Source organism: Mesitornis unicolor, unplaced genomic scaffold (assembly GCF_000695765.1).
Source record: "Mesitornis unicolor isolate BGI_N332 unplaced genomic scaffold, ASM69576v1 scaffold3258, whole genome shotgun sequence".
Classification (NCBI taxonomy): domain Eukaryota; kingdom Metazoa; phylum Chordata; class Aves; order Mesitornithiformes; family Mesitornithidae; genus Mesitornis; species Mesitornis unicolor.
In genome coordinates, this window is record NW_010202363.1 from 78,097 (window position 1) to 100,563 (window position 22,467).

Below are 22,467 nucleotides of genomic sequence, written 5' to 3' on the forward strand. Positions count from 1 at the left end.
TGGGAGCAAGCAGGATCCATTCCCCTTAGCACTTTATAAACCTCACTAAAAACATCGTTCTTAAGAGTGGCATGCAGTGATAGCATAAGGCAATGGAGGTTTAAGGAAAAAATACTGTATAAATGAAGAACAGTAACAAGCTATTCATAGTCAAGATGACAGCTATAGGACAAGAACAAGCAGTTGTTACACAATGAAAGCCTGAAAAAGTGGCCATTACCATGAAAATTACCTTGAGCCTGAAGACTGCCAGAGAAACAACCCCCCACCACCGAAGGCTCCTGTGCTGACACAGTTTGCATATACCTCCTGGGTGCTGCTGCACCAAGACTGGTGCAAAATCAAAGTCAGAAGTAGTTCTTGTGGATGGTTCTTAGCCACCCTCCTGTGTGCTAGCATCCATTTCCAAAGTATCAAAAACTATGCCTGCGGAGTAGCATTCAGCTGGGATTTTGCTATCTTCAAGCTCACAGAAATAAAGATTTGGCAGCTCACAGCAAGTTTTTTCTTCTATCTTGTTCTCTAAAACCTCTTTAGTATCGTACATGTGCATATGCTTCCTCACAATCACTCTTCAACATTTTCTGTTGACATCAATCAACTACAAAGCATTAGAGCCACCACTGGATTCAATCATAATTAAGGGAAATGAGATCCACTTTTCCAGCTGCCTGGCCTCAAAAAAACGTTTTAAAAAAATCCAACTTGGAGAAGTTAAATGAATATTTAAGCCAAAAGCCTTTAGTTTCCTCTCATTTTTAAGCAGGAAGGCTACAGCTGTTTGTTAAGTTCTGCAGCAGCAATGCATTAGGGAGGAAAGGCTGTGTCTACACTGGCAATGGAGCAGAGCAGTATACCAAAAGCATACACAATCGTTCAGAAGCCAATGTCACTAATGAGAGCTGAAGTACCTTTGAGTGGGTTGATACAGGACTTTCTGGTTTAGTCTTCTCGAAAAGGACCTAGTCCATATGCACCAAAACTGTTCAGAGAACCCAATAAGCACTAGCTAAGTTATGGAATTCAGATTGCTTGATAATTCCACATGTTTTCTTAAAATCTAAAATATTTCAGATCAGTGACATAAGAAATTGGTGTCAAATTACTAAAACTAACTGCTGATTTCAACATTTTAAGAGAAGCAGTGAAGGGCTGAAGAACTCAGAGCAGGTTAAAGAAAAAACAAAACAAACCAAAACAAACTATAAAAAATCGGGCCTCAAATAAAAGAATAATGTAAAAAATTTATACACTATAGTTGCCTGAAGCTACATGAGACCTCATCTGATGACTCAAGAATTCCCATTCAGTCTTGCTCTAGTTTTCCTAATACCTTTGCAGATACATTCTGGCTCTATTTTGACCAAACAAATTGTTAACTGTTTGAGAACCAACTTAAGCCTCTGAGGCATCCAGATCTTTAAATATTTGATAAATAATGCATAATAAGCTCTAATGACAATACACCAAATATGGAAGATAAAACTGACATCTATTTGTTACGTTTTAGCAAATTGCTCATCCTTGTACAAAGCTTCTTTTAAAATAAGACATCATCCACATAGGTGGAAGACTGTAAACGTCTAAATATGCTCTTCAAAAGCTTTGTGCACAGAGTAGTTTAAAAATAGGTTAAAAATTGTATTAAAAGCTTCTTACTGCACAGAACTTTTCCTTTTACTGTCTAAAAGCTATTCAAATGTGAGTGTCTAGTTCAGGTATATTTATGACTCGTTCACAGCTTAAAGTACATGCATGCAGATGTTAAGTAAAGGTATTTTTAAAATTAAAAGACAGCACTGTACTATATCTTGTATATAATTTTTTATTATTATTCTGGGTATCTGCAAGACAAGATAAAAGCATTCTGTATATAAGAACTTGCATAGTGAGGGCTTCAGTACTTCCAAATGACTACAGGGGAAAAATACTGTAATATATAGCAGCTTCAACTAAATTATTACAAATAAAATACAGTTTATTAACTTTTTTTTTTAAACTACAGTTCATTACAAACTTTGATGCTTGAGAATACCCCAACAGATTGCTAGGACAGGTTTACAGGAGATGAAAGGAAGAGATCAGACCTCCACCTATCCTTCGATTTAATTCACTCCTGATTAATATTAACAGTTGATAAAGAAAGATTTATAGCTTCCATTAAATATTATCTATTTATTTGAGCAATATTTAATTTAAATGCAGCAGTTGAACAGAAAAGACTCCACCTGTAGCAGCATTACAGTTTAAATACTTAAAGCAACTGGAAACTTATTCCTTCTAAAGGTCAGCACTACTTTCAATTTACTTTCCTGATTTAAAGCTTAAAGTAATTCCATTTTAAAATACAGAAAATAAACATAATAGACATTACTTACTCTGCCAATCCTAGTATTGTCTCTCTCTTGTACTGTCCATCTGCTGTAAACCTCTGCACATCCACCCCTTTGCCAAGTCCTTGCAGAATCTGAGCCTGAGTGAAATCCAGCAGACGTTCATTGTAGTAATGCAGCTGCTTTATCAAAGCTGCAATTTCTTCGGGCCAGTCTGTAGAGCCATACTGAGTAACATGCTTTGTGACCATCTGAATCAGCTCTTTTGGATCCACCTGTTAAAATAATTAAAAACAAACTTAAAAAAGCCCTGCAAATTTGTGCAAAACATGTATCATTTTATAATTGATCCCTGTGTTCAGAATAAATATTTTTTTTTCCCATTTCTAGTAAGTTTAAAGTATAAGAGAATTTCAAATTTTCTGTAAGGGATATTTGCTACAATGTCAAAATTTATACTTTTGGAATGTTTTAGACTATTCTATATTTCTACCACTCCTTCCTCCTCGGGGAGAGAACTCCTCACACACTTCCCCTGGTCTGATGTGGGTACCCTCCCACAGGAGACACTACTCTACTAACTTCAACCGAGTCCTTTCTGTAGGCTGCAGTTCTTCACAAACTGCTCCAGTGTGGGTCCTTTCTATGGGGTGCAGTCCTTCAGGAATAGACTGCTCCAGTAAGGGCTTCCCATGGAGTGACAGCCTTCTTTGGGTGCAGCCATCTGCTCCCATGTGGGCTCTTCCATGGGCTGCAGGTGGATCTCTGCTCCAGTGCACCTCCTCTCCTTCCTTTTTTCACGGAACTTGGTGTCTGCGTAGTTGTTTTTCGTACATCCTACTCCTCTCTCTGCTGCAGGTTCTTTCTGCTGGCTTCTGAAGACCTCCCAGCTCTTGGGTTGGGGCTGGGCCGGGCAAGCCCTGCCTGTGGGCACAGCAACCCCCTCCACACACTGCACTACTCTTAAATATACAATTGCAGAAGCGCTCCCATCGGTGCTGACTGGTCAGCCTTGGCCAGAGGTAGGTCTGGCTAGGAGCCAGGTAAGCTTCTAGTAGCTTCTCACAGGAGCCATTCCTGTAGCTCCTCCCATGATGTCAAAACCCTGCCACACAAACCAAATACACCTCTGTGTAGCACCCACTGAGGAAGGAGTGCCGCCAAAAGAGCAACCAAAAAAACCTGAGGATGCCAATTCTAATTGAAATACTTTCTAAAAGAAACAGCTGATTTAACTACTCTGGTCTCAAAAAATGTTGCATGTACTGGACAAATACACTTCGTTCTTATTACAGAATGATTCTGCTAAATTAGAAGCTAAAGTTACGGACACTAACTAGAGTGCGCAGCAGGGTAAAACATGCACCAACCTTGAGGCATGCTTTAATTTTTCTGTGGCTTGCTGGTCACTCTAAATTCTTTTATGTCTTTCTTTCTTTCCTTTTTTTTTTTTCTTCTCAAGTCTTAGCTGACAGCCTGCTCACCAAGTTGTATTAAATGCTACAGGGCATCAGCTTTTTCCTCTCCATATGATATTTTTCTGAAGCTCTCTAAACATTGCAAACTCATTGGTTTTATAACTGAGATCAGTAGTTCTTTCAAGGCTGCTTAGGAGATCGGTAAGAGAATAATAAAACCTCAGAAAAGAGCTAGGCAAGCAGAGCAATGCTTCTACAATACAATTGTATCAGCTGGAAACCAATCCACTGCTTATGATTTACCCTGGTATCTCATTTTAGGTGATATAGTAGAATGTGAACACGGAGACAGGGAAAGTCAGAGCAAGATGAGAAAACATGTTTAACATAATTGTCTAAATCTACTGTATAGTTCACTGAGAAAGGCAGGTCCCTTTGGCAAACTGTGAGGGTAAATGGTACTCTTTTGCTAGGTTTCCCCTCCCTCTGTTAAGAAGAGTAGAAACCAACATCAGCACTCTTCTTGCAGCGCACAGTCCACAGGACTGTTCACAAGGTACACACAGACAATCTTGCAAGTATTTTCAAACAAATACACCAGAACTCTTCCTAGAGAAATGGTTTCTCAAGATGAAAAGATAACATTTTTAATAAGTTTCCTGGACAGAACAGAATTTTTCACCTTGAGACAGAACTAGACTGGAGTATTTACAACAATAACTTAAAAGAATGCTAAGACAGATAAAAACTTTTTTTGGTCCACTATTGTCTTCAATACATTGGGCAAAAGTGAAATCCTTTTAAAAAATAAATAAATCTGCCACATTACATCCAATCAAAATATCCTGTATTGGGTTTCCTGTGAGGAGCTGGGGTTTTGGTTTGGTTTTAGTAGTGGGGGAGGGTTAAGGAGCCCTGTAAGAAGCTCCTAGAAGCTCCCCCAGCTTTAATGGCAGACCCACCTCTGACCAAGGCCAAGCCAATCAATGCCCCTGCAAATTAATTTATTTAAGAATGGTGCTGCACATGGCCTCCCAATCTCTTGCCCTGGCCTCGACCAATGTGGCCCAGGTGCAGGCCTAAATTAGGTGCTGATTCCTAAAATAATCTTAAATTTGATATTCCCTGCCCGCCCCCCCCCCCGGAAAGTTGCTGTTTATTTTTTCTTTCAAATCTCTTTTAAAGACTTAATTCAGCAATACATATCAGGAAAAAAAAAAGAAGAATCTCAGTCAGTTTTTCTCCCGTTCCTCCTCTGCTCAGGAAGTGGCAACAATTTCACAGCTATGCTAAGAGAGAGAAAAAATAAAAAGCTCTACTGTAAACACATCATTGAGATAATATTAGGTCATTGTAAGGCTATTGAGCTTGTTTACCTCTTTTAAGACCAAGAATCTTTCCAATTGTTGTAAAAAGGAATATTATACTCTTGGTTTTGCTCTTAATGCAAATGATCTTCAGGCTGTAATACTGAAATGACTACTTACACTGATGGCAAAAGCTGCTTAGATCATCAAGGCTAATCCACTCATAATCACCCCAAATACATAACTGATGTGGATCTTTATGGACTGAAACTGCAAAACATATCCATCACCTTTTGAACTCTGATTCAAAAGATGCAACTGCAGGGAGCCACAGGAATCCAAAAGAGAAGGCAGGGGACACATTAAGTTTTGCTCAGATCTTTGTAACACCAGATTTGTTCTAATCTGATCATGCTACATAGGAAGACACATACACCAAGCAAAACCACAATGGATTGCAAAACTAGGAGATGACAGCACACAAGCAAAGCAAGAGACACCAGGGAGTAGGGTGTAAGATTCCTGCTACAGACACATTTGCACTTCGGTCACTATTGTGCCTCGAGTTGTTGCCCATCTCCAGCACTTCTAAGGAACCAAGCTACACTTCTGGAAAGCACTTGTATTTCAGTGAGAAGAGGAGAGCTCTCCCTAATCCTTGTAGCAACTGCCACAGTCCTGTAGCAAAAGATTCAATGTGCTATAAATTTGATGGAGGGGGAGGGAAGAAAAAAAAAGAAAAAAAAAAAAAGGATGAAGAGAAGCACATAGAGGAAACACTTTTCCTCACATACCGAAGCAGGAAAGAAGATTTAAAGGAAACAGTTCACACAAAAAGCGAAATCCATCCTTCCATAGGACAGCTTTTTCATTAATTAAATCAATAATACTTGTCCTCAACTGACCCTACTGTCACGCTGTGAGTCAAGAGTACATTAAGTTAGACAGAGCACCATATGAATTTGGGGTGACCTACCTTTCAGATCACAGCTGCCTCATGTCTGATCTGCTCAAAGCAAAAGATGAAGTGTATGGCTGGGATGGAAGACCAGAACACCTCAGAAATAAAACCTGTACTATCACATCATTCAAGTGCAAGGATATCAACATCTTTGTCCTCCCACCGCTGCAGCTATGTATGTCGTTGGGTGACAATGCCAATTTGTTCAGGTCAGCTTTCACAACCATTTTTAAATGGATACAGGAAGCAGCAAATCCCATCTCCCACCAGTGAAACCACAACAATTCAACACATAAGGGTATCTACTAGAATACCTTCTATAAGCTACAAGATGCATCAGAACAAAGTTCCACAAATTAACAAAAAAATTAAACAAAAAAAAACAAGAATTAGGAACACAAAAACGTAAGCAAACAGTTTTTACATAAGCACTCGCAATTTCAGCTGAATTGGAACTATTTACTTTTATTTCCAAAGTCCTGCTTTCTCCCATGATCAAGCAATAACAACTCAGACTACAGACGTGATCATAAGTGACATTTCATGCAAATGTGCTTTGTGTTTTATGGACAGAAATACAATGGGAATACAACAGCTACCTGAGGATGGAAAACTACAGTATTTCAAAACTGGAGTCTAAAAAGAACAAACCATGTCTTTGTGCTGATTTTTTGTTTGCTTTGTTTTGTTTTGGGGTTTATTTTAATAGCAGGAATATGTTTTGAATAAACAAAGCTGAAAAATAATGGTTGAAAACTGAAACAGTTGGAATAGGAAGGCAGCCACTGCCAATTCAAGATCATTATGTTTGAAACTAACTTAATCTTATAAGGAGAAAAAGCTGTCCCACATGCTGGTATGATTAAAGATATGATGCAAGTGGAATCCTAGGAATATTTTCTGACAACAAAGCCCCAAGAAGAGGCTGAATAAGAAAGGATTGAGTGGTGAGTTGTTAGTTTTGAATTATAAATCAGATGTTCCTAGCACGCAACCTTCAAATAATATTACCTGTTGTTTTTATTTCTGCTTCAGAAATTACACTACAGATGCATTTATTACACAAACCCATGTTTTTTGTTGGGACTGTTCAGCCTAGAGAACAGAAGGCTCCAGGGGGACCTAACTGTGGCCTTCCAGTTCCTGAAGGGGTCCTACAGGAAAGCTGGGAAGGGACTTTTTACAAAGGCAGGTAGCGACAGAAAGAGTGGGAATGATTTTAACCTGGAAGAGGGGAGATTTAGACTACATATTAGGAAGAAATACTGTACTGTGAGGGTGGTGAGACACTGGCACAGGTTACCCAGGGAAGTTGTGGATGCCCCCTCCTTGGAAGTGTTCAAGGCCAGGTTGGACAGGGCTTTGAGCAACCTGGTCTGGTGGGAGGTGTCCCTGCCCATGGCAGGAGGGTTGGACTGGATGAGCTTTAAGGTCCCTTCCAATCCAAACCATTCTGTGACTATGTTCTGCAGGATTTTCTTTACTCAGAGAACAGAGGTACCACAATCACTGGCTAGAATTATTAGAATACTCAAAACCGGGAAGAAAATGCAGTTAACAAATTTGATTTCATCTATACACTTTGTTGTAAGGTTGAACAGGCATTCATCACAAAATGAACCATAGAGTCAGCCAGGATACCTGCAGTATTTATAGACTATCAAATGTTAGTATCTGCATGTCTAGAACTTGCCTTGTATTTATACTGAAGATATTTTAAGGTAAATTCTTAACAGATGAAACTTGGTTACAAAGTAACACATGATCTTTTAATAACCAGCAGAAGAAACAATAAGAACAAAGTGACTTTAAGTCCAAACAGAACCACTAGGTTCTTAAAATCAACATTGTTTTCAATACAGAAGGCAGTACTGCTGCAGGAAAAAAAAATATGCAAGAGGCTGCTGTTAAGTAATAAAACATAAAAATACTTTGAAAAATTGTCCAGGCAATTGCTTCTAGTTATGTTAAATTACTTGTGTCTGAAGAGTTGAACAAATTGCTCCGTTTTAAATGCTTTTTTGCTTTGTTTTCAATCAGCTATTCCGGCAATAGTGAGGAATAATCTGTCCAAAAAGAAGATGTTTTCATGGTTTCTTTTCTACCATGTGCTCTCTTACAGACTCTCTCTTATAGAGTAAGATATTGACAAGTAAGGTTTAGGTAGAAAAATCTCATCTCATCATTTAACATGATATATAAAAGGTTAAAATGTCAACTTAAACATAGTTTTGAGTAAAGTGCCTATTAAATTCAAAGTATTCACTGCCCATTTGCAGTCAGTATTACTCTCAGTAAATAATGTCACAGCTCAAGTAATTATCCTAACCTTCTGTCTATCTCCCTTTTCTTTAAAACATCACTGTGCTTTCTTTCTGAATAAATTGTTAGTGTATATACTTTTAGAATATGTCTTAATCTTGATTTATATGGCAGCAGATGTAGTCATATACAGACTTTGGGACAGGCATACGCTCCTATTACTTCATTACAATAAGATACAGTTTAAGTACAATACTGTATACTTTTAATTTGTACAGTTACTTGATTGGATACATGCAAATATTTCTATATCTTACTAATTTAAAGCTTGAAAACTAAATATTCCATGAGCTACAAAACAAAATTTCCTCTTCCCTGACAGTTATTAAAATGCCAGAAGTGAAATGTTTTCTCATCCTAATCCAGGAGCATTGCCGGCACTTTTGATAAGAAGCAGGAATTTCTCAGTGACTACCTTCTCTTATTGTGATTCATATTTTCATGAACAGCTTCTTAGGCTAAATTTATAGAGGTCAATCTAACATATAACTTCAACTCTCCAAGAGGGGAAAAACAAAACAAAACAAAACAAAACAAAAAAGACATACACACACAAAAAAAACCCACCAAAACAAAAAAACCCCAAAGAAACCTGAAACAAACAAACAAAACTCCACCACCAAAGAGCCAAACCACCAAAAGCCAAGGAGATGGAGAAGCCATCACTTGATGGGAATTCAGCATTGTCTGAAAAGTTACCCATATTGCCAACCAAGATAAATAAAATTTTGTTAAAATATTTTGTGTTGTAACATGAATAGAGAATTTCAGTCAGGCTGTTTTCAAAAGCAATGACACTCACTTACTGGAGAAAATAGTTACAGAAGCACAGAAAAGGAAAATAAGAGAAGATAAAACCAGTTGACTAGAAGACTGCTTCAAAAAGCTGTTGGTCACCTTTATCCTGTTTCCCAGAGAGGAATAAAACAAAAAAAGAAAGCATTAGTACTTATCCCAACTACTTCCTTTGCATGAAAAGCCACGAATACGTCTCCAGAGGAACACAGGCAAGTTAGACCTCAAATCTCTGCTGAAATGAAAGGCTGGTTTGAAGATCCTCTTTTCTAAAAGAGCATTTCTGAGCAGCTGGCTCAAGAACAACACTCGCTCTGCTTTCAGAAGTGGGATTTAACAAAATAGTTTATATAACCCTTGAGAAATAAAAATAAGCAACACTGTAACCAACTCTCTTTCTTAAGCACAATTTATCCTGAAGAAGTAAAACCAGAAAAAGAAACTCAAACCAAAACCAAAATAAACAACCATTTAACAATAGCTCTTTCCCAAGTCACCTAAATATTATTTGGTCCCAACTAAGAATGGCGATGTTTTGTAGTGTTGCGTGCTTAACAAAGAAATATGAATATCTGTGAAGCTAGACACTGCCTTATCTATATCAAGCACAGCTTGACCAAAGGAACACAGGTGTCACAGTCTGACTGCAGTGTCACTAATGGCTGGATTACTATTTCACAGATCATACTGGAAGATGTTAATAAACAGCCACAATGACTGCTAGTTCAGGAAACCTTACTTGCGCTTTAAGCCTTCCAACACAGTACTGTTTAGTGAGCTGTCAATTGTTAGCTTAATTATTTTTTAAAAATGTGTTTGTTTGTTGCCTTACTCATGGTGCCTTCCCCCACTGCCCTCCCTCTCCCTGGTTCTCTGCCACAGACTTCACACACATGCAGGAAGCTCAACGGGAGAGAGAACAGTGCAGCACAGGAGTTACCCTCTCATCGTTTCCAGTTTTGCTTTTGGAACCATCAGGTTACACACAGGATGTAGAAACAGAAGCAAATACCAAATGAGATATATTTTTCACCCCCCAAGTATTAATGAGTAATAGTACCTGGACAAGTACAAGTAAGCAGCCTGGTATATAAAAAGATAAGAAGTGCTAGGCATAAACAGCAGCATGAGAAGGAAGTGGAGCAACCTAAAGACCAGTTGAGAAACTTGAACTTGATGCAAAACACACAACAGAAAATTCAAACAGTGAAGCAAAGGGGGAAAATCACACTGCCAAAATAAATTTGCTAGTTTTCAGCATCACTAACTAAACAGAAAAAGGAGCCAAACAGGAGACAAGGGCTTGAATCAGGACTAAAAGCAGTAATAAAAGTAAAGAAAGTCATGTTTTAAGTTCATCATAAGAGCACAATAGAGAGCAATACCATTCTACCATCCACAACAGACTTAGTGCTAGCCATTGCATTTATGGATGAGAAGCTGAATGTCAAGACAGAATGAAACAAGACTGACAATTTGTCAGTTTTCCATGTCAGTGTTAACAGACTCCAGTAAAACTTCATGTACACAAATCCAACCCGAGATTAAAAATGTAGATATTATTTCTAGTGTGTTAAGCCCATAATTTAGGAATGTGACAGGATATTACTATTAAACACAAACCAACATGCAATCATTCAATGGTTACTTGATTTCCAATAAGAGACTACCTCATGTGTATGGACTTAACTTCTAGCTGCACTACAGTGCCACGTAGTAAAGTTAAAGCCATTAGACCTCATAAACCATGGGTAATACATCTCGTAACCCACAAGATCTGCTTCACTCCCTCTTCCTGTATACAGCCTTTTTATACAATTATTTATTTCCATTTCAAATGAAGTCTTTATTTTCAACATTCTACATTCTGAATATTACCTAGAACTGTAGCATAAGGACCATGGCTGGGAGTTCTGCTTCTCTGCCTTAATATAACTGTATTTATAATTAAGGTCAACCTTATACAAATAAGCAACAAAACTGCCATGGGAGCCAGATAAAGCCTGCAGAATGAAACCCCTTAAGATGAACAAATTTCTACATCTTCAGTTCCAAGTTCAAAGCACTCATCTTTTGACCTTGCTTTCATTAATGCAAAAGAGATAAACATATAAATTTAAAAACTGTTCCACATGCTGTTTTTCCCCTATGAGAAAAGAGATGAGAGAGAGTCACTTAGTGCACTTAAAGCCTACAGATGTCATTGTGGCGAGGAGAGTAAATATGAGAGCCTAAATATGGTCCTGCAAAGGAAGAGATGAACAGACAGAAGCAATGGTCTAACAATGTCAGGAATAAAGAGAAACAGCACAGGAACTAAAATACACAATGGTTGTGATATAGAGAGAAAACAAGAACAAAACGAAAAAAACCCCCGTACTTTGTAGCCAGTGAATTTAAGTGTGGCGAAAGCAGACCTAATTTTGCCTCTTACAGTGAGACTGACAGAGGCTTCCCTAAGCAGCAAAAAGAAAAGGGAAGCAGGTTAAGTGCACAGAGCAGAAGTTCACTGGATAGATGCACCCTTTCACACAGTGACTGAAAAGCCAGTTATATCAGGCTATTTATCTCCACGGAACTGAACTCCCAGCTTCTTCACCAACTCCAGGCTGCAGCAAAAGCATCACTAGGGAGAATCTCTGAGGTTATTGTTTCAACATATTGCCAGCTGCAATGCACAAAAGGATAGGAATCAAATCCATTTTTTAAATTAAAAATAACAAGTAAGGGAATAAAATAAAAGCCTAAAAATTTTCTGCTAACAGCAACTTTCCCTATCTGCTATTAATTGCAAAATTCCCATTTCCCTCTGCAATTTAGCAGTATTTGTTAGAACTGCTGCTTGATAACCCAAGAAAAACTTTGCCCCCAACTAAGGTCAGTAAAATACATCCCTCTCCAACACCATAGAAACACCTCAGCGTTAAATTATTAGCATGAGGACAGGAATAGAACATGTTAATTAACCTTAGGGTAATTAAACTTTTTCACTCCTTTCTAGAGTAAACAATCCCCCAGATATATTTATTCTGGTCACTTATCAGATCACCAGGATAGAACAAATGAGGAGGCAAGCTGTTAACAGCAAAAATTATGCAGCAAATTTCTTGCTTGGCTGTACTTTTTTTTTCTTTTCATTTATCAGGACTGGGCAGTACTGAGAGGTGAACTGGAGTGGCAGGGGGGAGGCAGCCTTGATGCTGTGCAAGCAAGATTCAGCAGCAGTCAAAACACCGGTGTGTTATCAACACTTCCAGCCACCGACGCAAAGCACAGCACCATAGGCACTGCTATGCAGAAAGTGAACCCCAACCCTGCCAGGCCCAGCACAGACCTGATCCAAAAATAAACACAGGTTCTCAAAGGGACTCCTCAGACCCATGCTTTGCACAGCCAGGCCACTTCCAGAAATTTTGCTCTCGTCTTCTATCTAGCATTATTCAGACAGACCTTAATCTGTGGATTTATTTGGTTGTACAGCTTCTTTCAATTCTTCCTCAAGATAAAAAACTAATATAGCTCAGATGTCCTAAACTATAACTATTATGTTTATATAACAGTCAAAATTCAAAATAATTTTGGGTACAAAACTAAAGCAGTACTTTATACCCAAATCCCTTTGTTTCTCCTTAAAGCAAAGTAATAACTTCATCAGAAATTGAAATTATCAAGCTGATTTCCTTTTTGACACCAACAGCACAAAAAAGTTAATGAGAATTTCTGGCAACTTATGATTGTGTTTTGATGTGTCAAAATTTCAAGTCACAGTAAAAAAATTTAAAAAAATAAATCAACCCCTTATGTAACAGACCAAAGAAATCCTCCAGAATGTCTTTCTTGACTAACTAGCAAGTCTTAAGAGTCGGTTTTAGCCAGTGGAGGAGGACCTCTCCCCCTCTACTCCCCATTATCCTTATAACACATCTGTCATCTTCATTCTGAGAACACTTCTCTCATTGTGCCAGAGATACTCATGTACCCTTTTGAAAGACTTATATAATGCTATTTTAAAGGAGATATAGGAAGTATAGACTTCACATACCATCCCTGGAAGTTGAGTCACTATCCCTGGAGGTATTTAAAAGACGTGTAGATGTGGCATGTAGGGATATGGTTTAGCCATGGACTTGGCAATGCTAGGTTAACAGCTGGACTTGATGATCTTGCAGGTCATTTCCAACCTAAACCATGTGTGACCATGAGCCAGAAATGCACCCTCACAGCCAAGAAGGCCAATGGCATCCTGGGGTGCATTAAGATGAGTGTGGCCAGTAGGTCGAGGGAGGTTTTCCTCCTCCTCTACTCTGCCCTGGTGAGGCTACATGTGGAGTACTGGGGGGGGTTAGACAAGATGATCTTCAGAGGTCCCTTCCAACCCCTACTATTCTATGTTTCTCCACACTTCTATACAGCTTTTTATAAATTCAGCTAGAGTTTTCAGACAGGATACTTGATGCAATGAACTACAGAAACCGCACCTACTGTGACTCAGGTGCTGTTATACAGAAATATACACTCTATGACCTCGAGGATCCACCTTCTAAGCACGTAGCTGATGTGCGAGATTTAGATCTTTACTGAATATGTAAAGGTTTAGAACAGGAGAAAAAATATTGGTTATACACCTTCACCCACAAAAACGCACTCAGTTACCTCCTAAGAATAATGCATAGCTTTGAATTATATGGCTAAAGGACTTAGAGACACATTTCTGGTTTGAGAAACAGTCAGAAGATAAAGGTGTTGCCAGACACCAGTGGCATTAGCTGGAAGACGGTGTACTATGGAATGACATCTTCAACTGAGTTCATGATCTTCATAGAATTTTGTACCATAACAGTTTAAGATCAACTTTTTCCCCCGCACAGAGCTCTTCAGAAACACAAAAATAAAAACCATAGCTAGATCTACTCCCATGGATAGCAACTGATATGGCACTGAAGAAACTGTATCCTGGCCTGCATCAAAAGAAGCCTGATAAGGTTGAAAGAGGTGATTTCCCCCTCTATTCTCATGAGACTCTATCTGGAGTACTGCATTCAGCTCTGGGGTCCTCAACACAAGAAGGACATTAAGTCGCTGGAACAAGTCCAGAGGAAAGCCACAAAGATGATCAGAGGGCTGGAGCAAGTCTCCTACGAAAACAGGCTGAGATTGTTGGGTTGTTCAGCCAGGAGAAGAGAAGGTTCCAGGGAGACCATGGAGCAGCCTTCCAGTACTTAAACCAGGCCTATAGGAAAGATGGTAAGGGACCCTTTATCAGGCAGTGTAGTGATAGAACAAGGGGTAATGGTTTCAAACTGAAAGAGGGTAGATTTAGACTACATATTAGGAAGAAATACTGTACTGTGAGGGTGGTGAGACAGTGGCACAGGTTGCCCAGGGAAGTTGTGGATGCCCCTTCCCTGGAGGTGTTCAAGGCCAGGTTGGATGGGGCTTTGAGCAGCCTGGTCTGGTGGGAGGTGTCCCTGCCCATGGCAGGGGGGTTGGACTGGATGACCTTCAAGGTCCTCCCAACGTAAACCATTCCGTGATTCTGTGAAAGCAATGTGCAATCTCACCTCTTTGATTCAGTTCAAAGTTTACTGTGCATCTGCTTTAATCATAGGCAATGAATAAGAAGCAAAGCTGTGCCATTTCAAAAAGAGACAGTAGTCAAAGGAAATCAACAAATCCATCGACGAAATGATGAATTTCTGAAACATCGTATGTAAATTGACATGCCAAACAACACACCTCACGGAAAGCTACAGAAACTTCTTGAATAGCACTATTCTTGTTTAAATGGACACTTGACTCTTCCTAGGAAGTACTGCACTGTATCATTATTGCAAGATGACAGCATAGGTTATTCTCATTATTGTTCAGTGTTTATAAACTACTTTGAAGACAGATAGTGCTATTACGTATAAATGACACTTGATATTGTGCTTCAAAAACTATTCCACAAATTGTGAAGTACTTGTCTGTTTCCAGCACTATAGAAGAATAATTACGTGCAACTTAACAGGCTGCTCACAGTGCAAGTCAGATCAACTCCTTAACAGGCTTAACTCATGTACTGGCTTTTTAGAACAGCTTTAACGCCACACATTATTGAATATGGTTTTAAAAAGAAAGAGTACTAACCCTGTAGAGAGGGTGGCATTTGTCCTTGAAACATGGTGCCAAACGAGCGTAGATCTGCAGGCTATAGTAATAACTTGCCAGCTGGAGAGATAACGCAGAATGTAATTGCTTTTCAAAGCATTTGCTGGCATCTACCACCTAGGAGAAAGAGAGCATTAATTCAGATGAAAGAATTAGGAAGCATACAACATTAAGTGCACAAACTTTCTAAAAAGCCACTTGCTGTGATTTAGGAATAACATAAGACTATGTTTCTCTGGCACAGAAGTAAATCAGTAGCCTACACAAACACACACAAAGATAATTCTGCATTATGATGGTTTTCTCCCCTTGCACAAACACCTAACCAAAATTATTTTCCAACTACAGTTTTGCTGCTTCTATATCACAAAGTTGTTATCCATGTTTCAGAGCTACATTAGAACTGTCAGTCAGGTGGCCCGACTAATATTTTAAGTCAGAAAATGTGTCTTTTCACCAGTGACATGCTCATAAACCAGTCCAACAGCATTTGTTCAGTTTCCTTTAAATGCACCAGTCCAATCTACAAAAATGTGTATTTAAATGAATTCAGAGACTTAAGATTTTAAAACCCTAAGGAAATTGCGTTTTCTTATGAAACTCTGAAATGCTATGAATAGCCTTTCCTGGCAAAAACATGCAAAGAAAATCACTACCAACATACCTGTGGCAGTGCAAGCAGATAGGCAAGAGACAAGGCCATATCATTCGGTAAAGCATCACCTGCCAGCTGTAGCAGAACTGTAACATATAGGGAGTGGAAATAAAACTTTGATTACTGACCCATCTAGCCTTGACTGTTATCAAATGAAATATTTTCAGTGTAACCGTATTTTATTAGACACTAGCTTGAAGCACTCTATACATACTTAATTAAACACTTATCAGTGCAATCCAGAAACAGATAATACGTAATTAAACTGCAGCACAGCTTTACCTTTACTTCCAGGCAAGGCATTTGATACATCAACCAAACAAGAATGAGACTGTGTAATAACAGATGCTGAATAAAACCACGAAAATATCATCTGTACTGATTTAGAAAAAGTAAATCTTTTGCTTGTAAAATCAAGGCAGTAATGTCATGTTGTAAATGACTGAAGGCACCGACCTGTGGAACAGTACAAAATGTCTTCTCTTCCAGCCTGAGCTCTAAGTCATTTACCAATGAACACAACAAGCCATACTAAAAACTTTCTTAATTAAAAAAAGCTGCAAGTGTCATGTGAATTTTAAATGAGATCAGTGAAACACCAAAACCAGGTCATACCACACACTGCAAACAGAAATACCAGCACAAGGACATAGTTGAAATGAATGCATCAAAGAATAATTATTCTGACTATAAGCAGATATACTGCTGCCAAAACTGACACAAAAATTACCTGCTTTTCCTACATTGTAGATACTAAACTTTTTTTTGTTAAAAAAAACTATTATATTTTACAGTACACAAATAGGAGAACCAATATACAGATACATGTGAGCACCTAAGATCTGTTATAATGTGATCTCTCCTTCGTGCAGTTATCTCCTTCTGTACTGAAGTCAAGCTTCACTGCGGTTGCTACAATTCCAATAAACAATTACAGAATAACAATTCTCATGATACACTTAATATTCAGTTCTGGGTGTAGAAAACATAAATTATAAGTTTCAGGGAGAAATTCAAAAAATATTATGAAACCTGGACCAGAAATTGTACAAGGCGTTAATATGTATAACAGGAAAATAACATTATGGTTTCATTTTTTTAATTTATTAATATTATTCCAATCAGTAGAAGCCATCTTCCAGCAACTTAGCTCTTTCGTTTATTTTAAGGAAGTCTCAAATATCAGCATTTCCACATTTCACAAATTACTCTTGAGAGCATGCTGGCAAGAAACCTGATTACTTCATACACACAGGCCCCCAGTGAATTCTTTGTTCCAAATAATGGCTTATAAAAGGCTTGAATGACCAATTACAATTTTCAGGTTATTGTTAATTTGCCACCAGATTAAAGTGGATTTACATTCTGGCCCTCAGACAGATGAAAACCAAAAAAACCAAACCAAAACAAACACCAAACAAAACAAAACAAACAAAAAAACCCCAAACCAACAAAAACCAAACATTTCTTTGTGACAAGTTACCACAGAAGCTGGCTACACAGCAATATGTCATAGTTACTGCAAATTCAAGCCTTTGCTTCAAGCACCTATGCTCTATGCTTCAAATAGCTTTTACCAGTAGTTTCTTGCTGCTGACAGCTTGTTTCTGCTACATTCAAAATAACCTGTATGCTGTCCAAGATAAGATAATAAGAGTGTAGAAATATCTAATATTAAAATCTTGATGAATCAGTTTGCAACATTGGCATTTCCTACTCTGAGCACAAGCAAAGTTACTTTATATATTCTTACAGCGAACTCTAGTTGAACAGAAAAAACAGGGAGGAGGAAAAGAAGAATTTGGGCTTTGCCCTATTCTCTCTTTCTCCGGAGAATTAATGATAGTAAAACCTCAGGAACATATAATAAATTGTGGGTTCTCTTCCAACTGAACATTCCCAATATGACAACTGCCATGCTAGTAACAATTTATCTTTCAGACAGCAACCATGACAAAGAACATAGCACCAACACAAAACCAGAAACCAATGTTTTTATTCATACGCTTGTATGAATCTCAACAAAGGCATCCCAGTTGGCAAAACGCACTGAAGAAAAATCTGCCTTCACTGTCATCCCTTCTGAGAAAACAAAAAGTCCCCTGTACTGATTCAGTCAGTACAAATTTTCTGTGTGCTTGTGTGTAGATATGTGTTAATGTATCCATATACAGATGCCTACTTTACGTATACAAAGACACGTGCGTATACATAGACTAATTTCGTACAGTTGTCTGTCTCCCAGTGAAGTCATACAGGAATTCTGACGTGTATCAGGGCTGAGTTCAAATCAGGCTGAGTTCTGGGCCATGGAGATAAGCAGGATGCCATTCCGTCCTGGCACACTTCTTCACAGAACTTACAGGAACTTAGCATCACTCAGACCACTGTCAAATTTGAAAGTTGTCAAAGGGATGAAATACTACGGGGTTGGAAAACCAGGGAGGACAGGCGATGACAAGCAAAAATCCAATGCTGCTGTATCACAAGCAATATTTCCTTAGGAAGGCACACAAAAAAATTGATTTTATGAATAATTTTTATTTCCTGTGTAGGTCCTTACTTTATATCACAAGCCTGTTTGGAAGGCAATGTACGGAAGAAAATAGTTTGCTTATGAAAAACTGGAATTTATTAGTAGCTAGGAAGTTTCAACTCTTTTTCCATGCTGGAAAAAAATGGAAACACCACAAAAATTGCTTCAAGTCTTCAATTGTTGATTTGGCATGTGATAAAATATCCCTAAACTTAACAGCATCTATTGCAATTAAACAGCCATATCTGCGAGGAATTACAAAATCATCAAAAACATTAAGCTATTTTTTGTTCTAAAACTCCTGAGGATTAATAGGTATGATCAACTTTCTTGGTTTTACTTCGAGTTTACTACATTATCTATTCACAACGTAAAGCAGCCATCAGTGGTAATAACTTCGCATTCAGATTTCATCTTCCAGCTCCCCATCAAATCCCTAAGGGCTAAGGAGAAAGACACCCACAGTTAAACAGAGATGTACAACTCTGCCTTGGTCACGTTAAGTTTGGAGGCACCATAATGGCACAACTGAGGATAGAGTGTTTCACTGTACACAACATGATGGGTGTTGACACTCAACTTGAAAATGCTCAGTCTACCACCTACATCCAGATAGAAAAGAGAAGGAAGGACAAAGTCCAAGACTTGTGACCCTATCAAATCCATAAAAGCAGCAGCAAAACATTATATTGAGTTTTATCATGCACAATGCTTCTGGGGAAAGTGTTAACCCATTCCCTCACACCTGGAGTATGACACCACTACAATAACAGAAACAGTGTTTGATGCACACTTCAACATCTCCTAAGACAATGTGCTAATAAACTAGGGTTGCCTCAATAAAGTGCATCATCTTCCAGGTTCATCAATTCTTTTAAAGGAGCTGAAACCTGCAGCTGTAGCTGTCCTAGAAGACAGCTAGAAGGAAACAAATGGATACCAACTTGTCAGTAAAATTAAATTAAATCAGCTATGTCTGTCAGTTACTAGTAGAGTAGCTAATAACTCATATTAGCATTCAAGTTTCATACAGCAAAATTTCCCCAAAGCCTTAGAGGGAGCCTAAAAATATGGGGAAAACACAGAATAATAAATGGAGTTCCTATCTGTACAATTTTTGCTTATTTTAAATTTCAGAGGTGTGCTATTAATATGTGCTTTTTCAAACTCCACAATCCTTAAAAGTGTTAACTTATCATAAGGACTTGCATGAGAAATTATAAAGGAAACCACTAGGAAAGGGGAAGAGGTGGAATCCAATACTGTTAATCCAGGGCTAAATGCATTAGAATTAGCAAATTGCCAATCCATACATTTACTGCAAACAATGCTGCACTTGCAGATACAACGAATGCTGTCTAACGACTAGTAAAAGGTGTCAATACAGCAGGGCTGCTGAGTACAGAGTAAATACAACTCAGTTTTCCAGAGGAAAGCACAGACCTCTCAGTTCCATAGCACAGTTGGAGGGACTTGTCAGTGAAATTCAGGTTGACCATAGAACAAGAGTGCTGGAAGAAAACAATATTGAAATAATGAAAACTGTAATTTGCACACTTAAGGGTAGGAAGGTAGAGGCTCAAAATCTAAAGCTGGAATCTAAAATTTCTTTCATTGTTCAAGCAAAAGACCCCAAAACTGAAACTTTCATCTGAAATGTGCCACTGAATTGTAAGCAACCAGTTCCAATTACTCAAGTTGGAGCAGGAAGTATTAACCAAGATTTGTCATCTGACATAATTTGCCATAAGAAAGCAATGAGGCAGGCAGAAAAGGACCTGGAGGTGTTGGTGGACAGCAGGATGACCATGAGCCAGCACTGTGCCCTTGTAGCCAAGAAGGCCAATGGCATCCTGGGGTGTATCAGAAGGGGGGTGGTTAGTAGGTCAGAGAGGTTCTCCTTCCCCTCTACTCTGCCCTGGTGAGACCACATTTGGAATATTGTGTCCAGTTCTGGGCCCCTCAGTTCAAGAAGGACAGGGAACTGCTTGAAAGAGTCCAGCGCAGAGCCACAAAGATGATGGAGGGAGCAGAGCATCTCCCTTATGAGGAGCGGCTGAGGGAGCTGGGTCTCTTTAGCTTGGAGAAGAGGAGACTGAGGGGTGACCTCATTAATGTTTATAAATTTGTAAAGGGCAAGTGTCAGAAGGAAGGAGCCAGGCTTTTCTCTCTGATAGCCAATGACAGGACAAGCGGCAATGGGAGCAAGCTGGAGCATAGGAGGTTCCATGTGAACATGAGGAAAAACTTCTTTACTGTGAGCGTTACAGAACACTGGACCAGGCTGCTCAGAGAGGTTGTGGAGTCTCCTTCTCTTGAGACATTCAAAACCCTGCTGGATGTGTTCCTGTGTGACCTGGTCTAGGTGATCCTGCTCTGGCAGGGAGGTTGGACTGTATGATCTTTTGAGGTCCCTTCCAACTCCTAATATTCTGTGATTCTGTGAATACTTTTTAATCCTTGCCTCGCCCTCCTTTAAGACACAGGTGTCAAAGCTAGAAGCCTATGGGCTTTCAGGACACAAAAAAAAGAGATCATAAGTATTGACTTAAAACTATTTTTGTATTAAGAGAGCAAGAAAGGGACAAAATCTGAGTACATCTTCATTTATATACAATGTTGCTGACCTTTTCTAATTCACAATGTAAATATATTACAACTGTACAGGTTATCTGCAGAAATATCACACATATCAAACTAACTACTGAATCACATGCCTTCAAGAGAATGATACTGGTTTTCACTAAACAGTTGAAATAAAACCGTGCAGCTTCTGAAGAAAGTCTCACATGGAACTCTTTTCATATTGCAAGTGATTTAATACACTCATTTTTAATGGCAGAACTTAAAATTAGAGTAAACGAGAGTAAAATATAATACACATGCCTTCCTTCAAAAGACAGTAACAGCATGTAAATATTTGAACAGTTCATTTCTGAATGAATCATCATCATCATGAGTTCATCTCCAGCAGGAGACAGACAAAAGAAAAGACAAACAATTATAGGTGGTTTACTGTGTTGTTTGTTTGTTTGTGTTTTAAATTGAAACTCTTTCAGTTACCAAATTATTAAATATAAACTATAAGATGTAGAAATTCTATAAGACAAAAAGTTCTAATGATTCCAGAAACCGCAGTTGAGCATTAATTAGCAAATAAAGTACTTCAACGACTTTACAATACTGACAGCTGCACAAACCATGACACAGTATCTGAACAAAAGAATAAACAGGCATTCATACAAATAACATGAAATGTGGGCTGCAGATTTCTATTTAAATATCTGTACACGGTAGTATTCAGGAAACCTTCAACAATTCAACCCCCTTAATGTTCATATCTTTGTCAGCCTCCAAATATCAGTTGTTTCTGATTAAAAGTCAACTTTCAGATTTCTACCTTTTATTGAGCGACTCTTAAAAATACCATTTCTCTGGAAATTGCTGCAGGTACTTCTATCAAGACTACTTACCAACATAAGATGATGAACCAGATTACCATTTTTACAAAATACCCAGACAGGACTTCAAATCATTGTGTGCAATTTTCCATACGTAAACCCATCCACAGATCCTCCTATATTTACTATATATAGTAATTACAGAAGTGAATACACACATACCCATACCTTCTGTAGTAGGAAGTAGGTCTTTCCCTTCACTCTTTGTTTCTGTTAGTTTCTCTGTTCTCAGCAATACTTCCGCAAAGCTTTCCAAAGAATTGTTCTGGTATGTGCCATAGCTGATTTCAGACTAGAAGTAAAACAAGAAAACTGACACAGGAGCACTAGACCCTAGAGTTATATTTAGCTCACTTCCACCAGATGCAATTAGCTACCTTGGTTCCTTGCATTTGCTTTCCTTTCTGTTCAGTGCTGGAATTTTTCCAACTGTTGCACAAAATTTCAAATCCTTGCAAGTCACACAAATGATCCAACATCCATACTGTTAATTAGTTCTAAGTCTCCACAAAAAACTACCACTTCTGAA

At 38.4% G+C, this 22,467-nt stretch overlaps 1 protein-coding gene across 1 annotated transcript in view; it reads right to left on the reverse strand.

The window, feature by feature from the left end:
* The window catches only part of LOC104545266 (neuroblastoma-amplified sequence-like), a gene marked incomplete at its 5' end in the record, with an annotated part of 98,753 nt that overhangs the window by 67,358 nt on the left and 8,928 nt on the right, over positions 1 to 22,467 (reverse strand). Inside the window, 4 exons of the mRNA XM_010190360.1 lie at positions 2,379 to 2,608; positions 15,266 to 15,403; positions 15,951 to 16,027; positions 22,107 to 22,230. Of these exons, the coding sequence (XP_010188662.1) occupies positions 2,379 to 2,608; positions 15,266 to 15,403; positions 15,951 to 16,027; positions 22,107 to 22,230 (569 nt within the window). The remainder of the gene's footprint in view (positions 1 to 2,378; positions 2,609 to 15,265; positions 15,404 to 15,950; positions 16,028 to 22,106; positions 22,231 to 22,467) is intronic.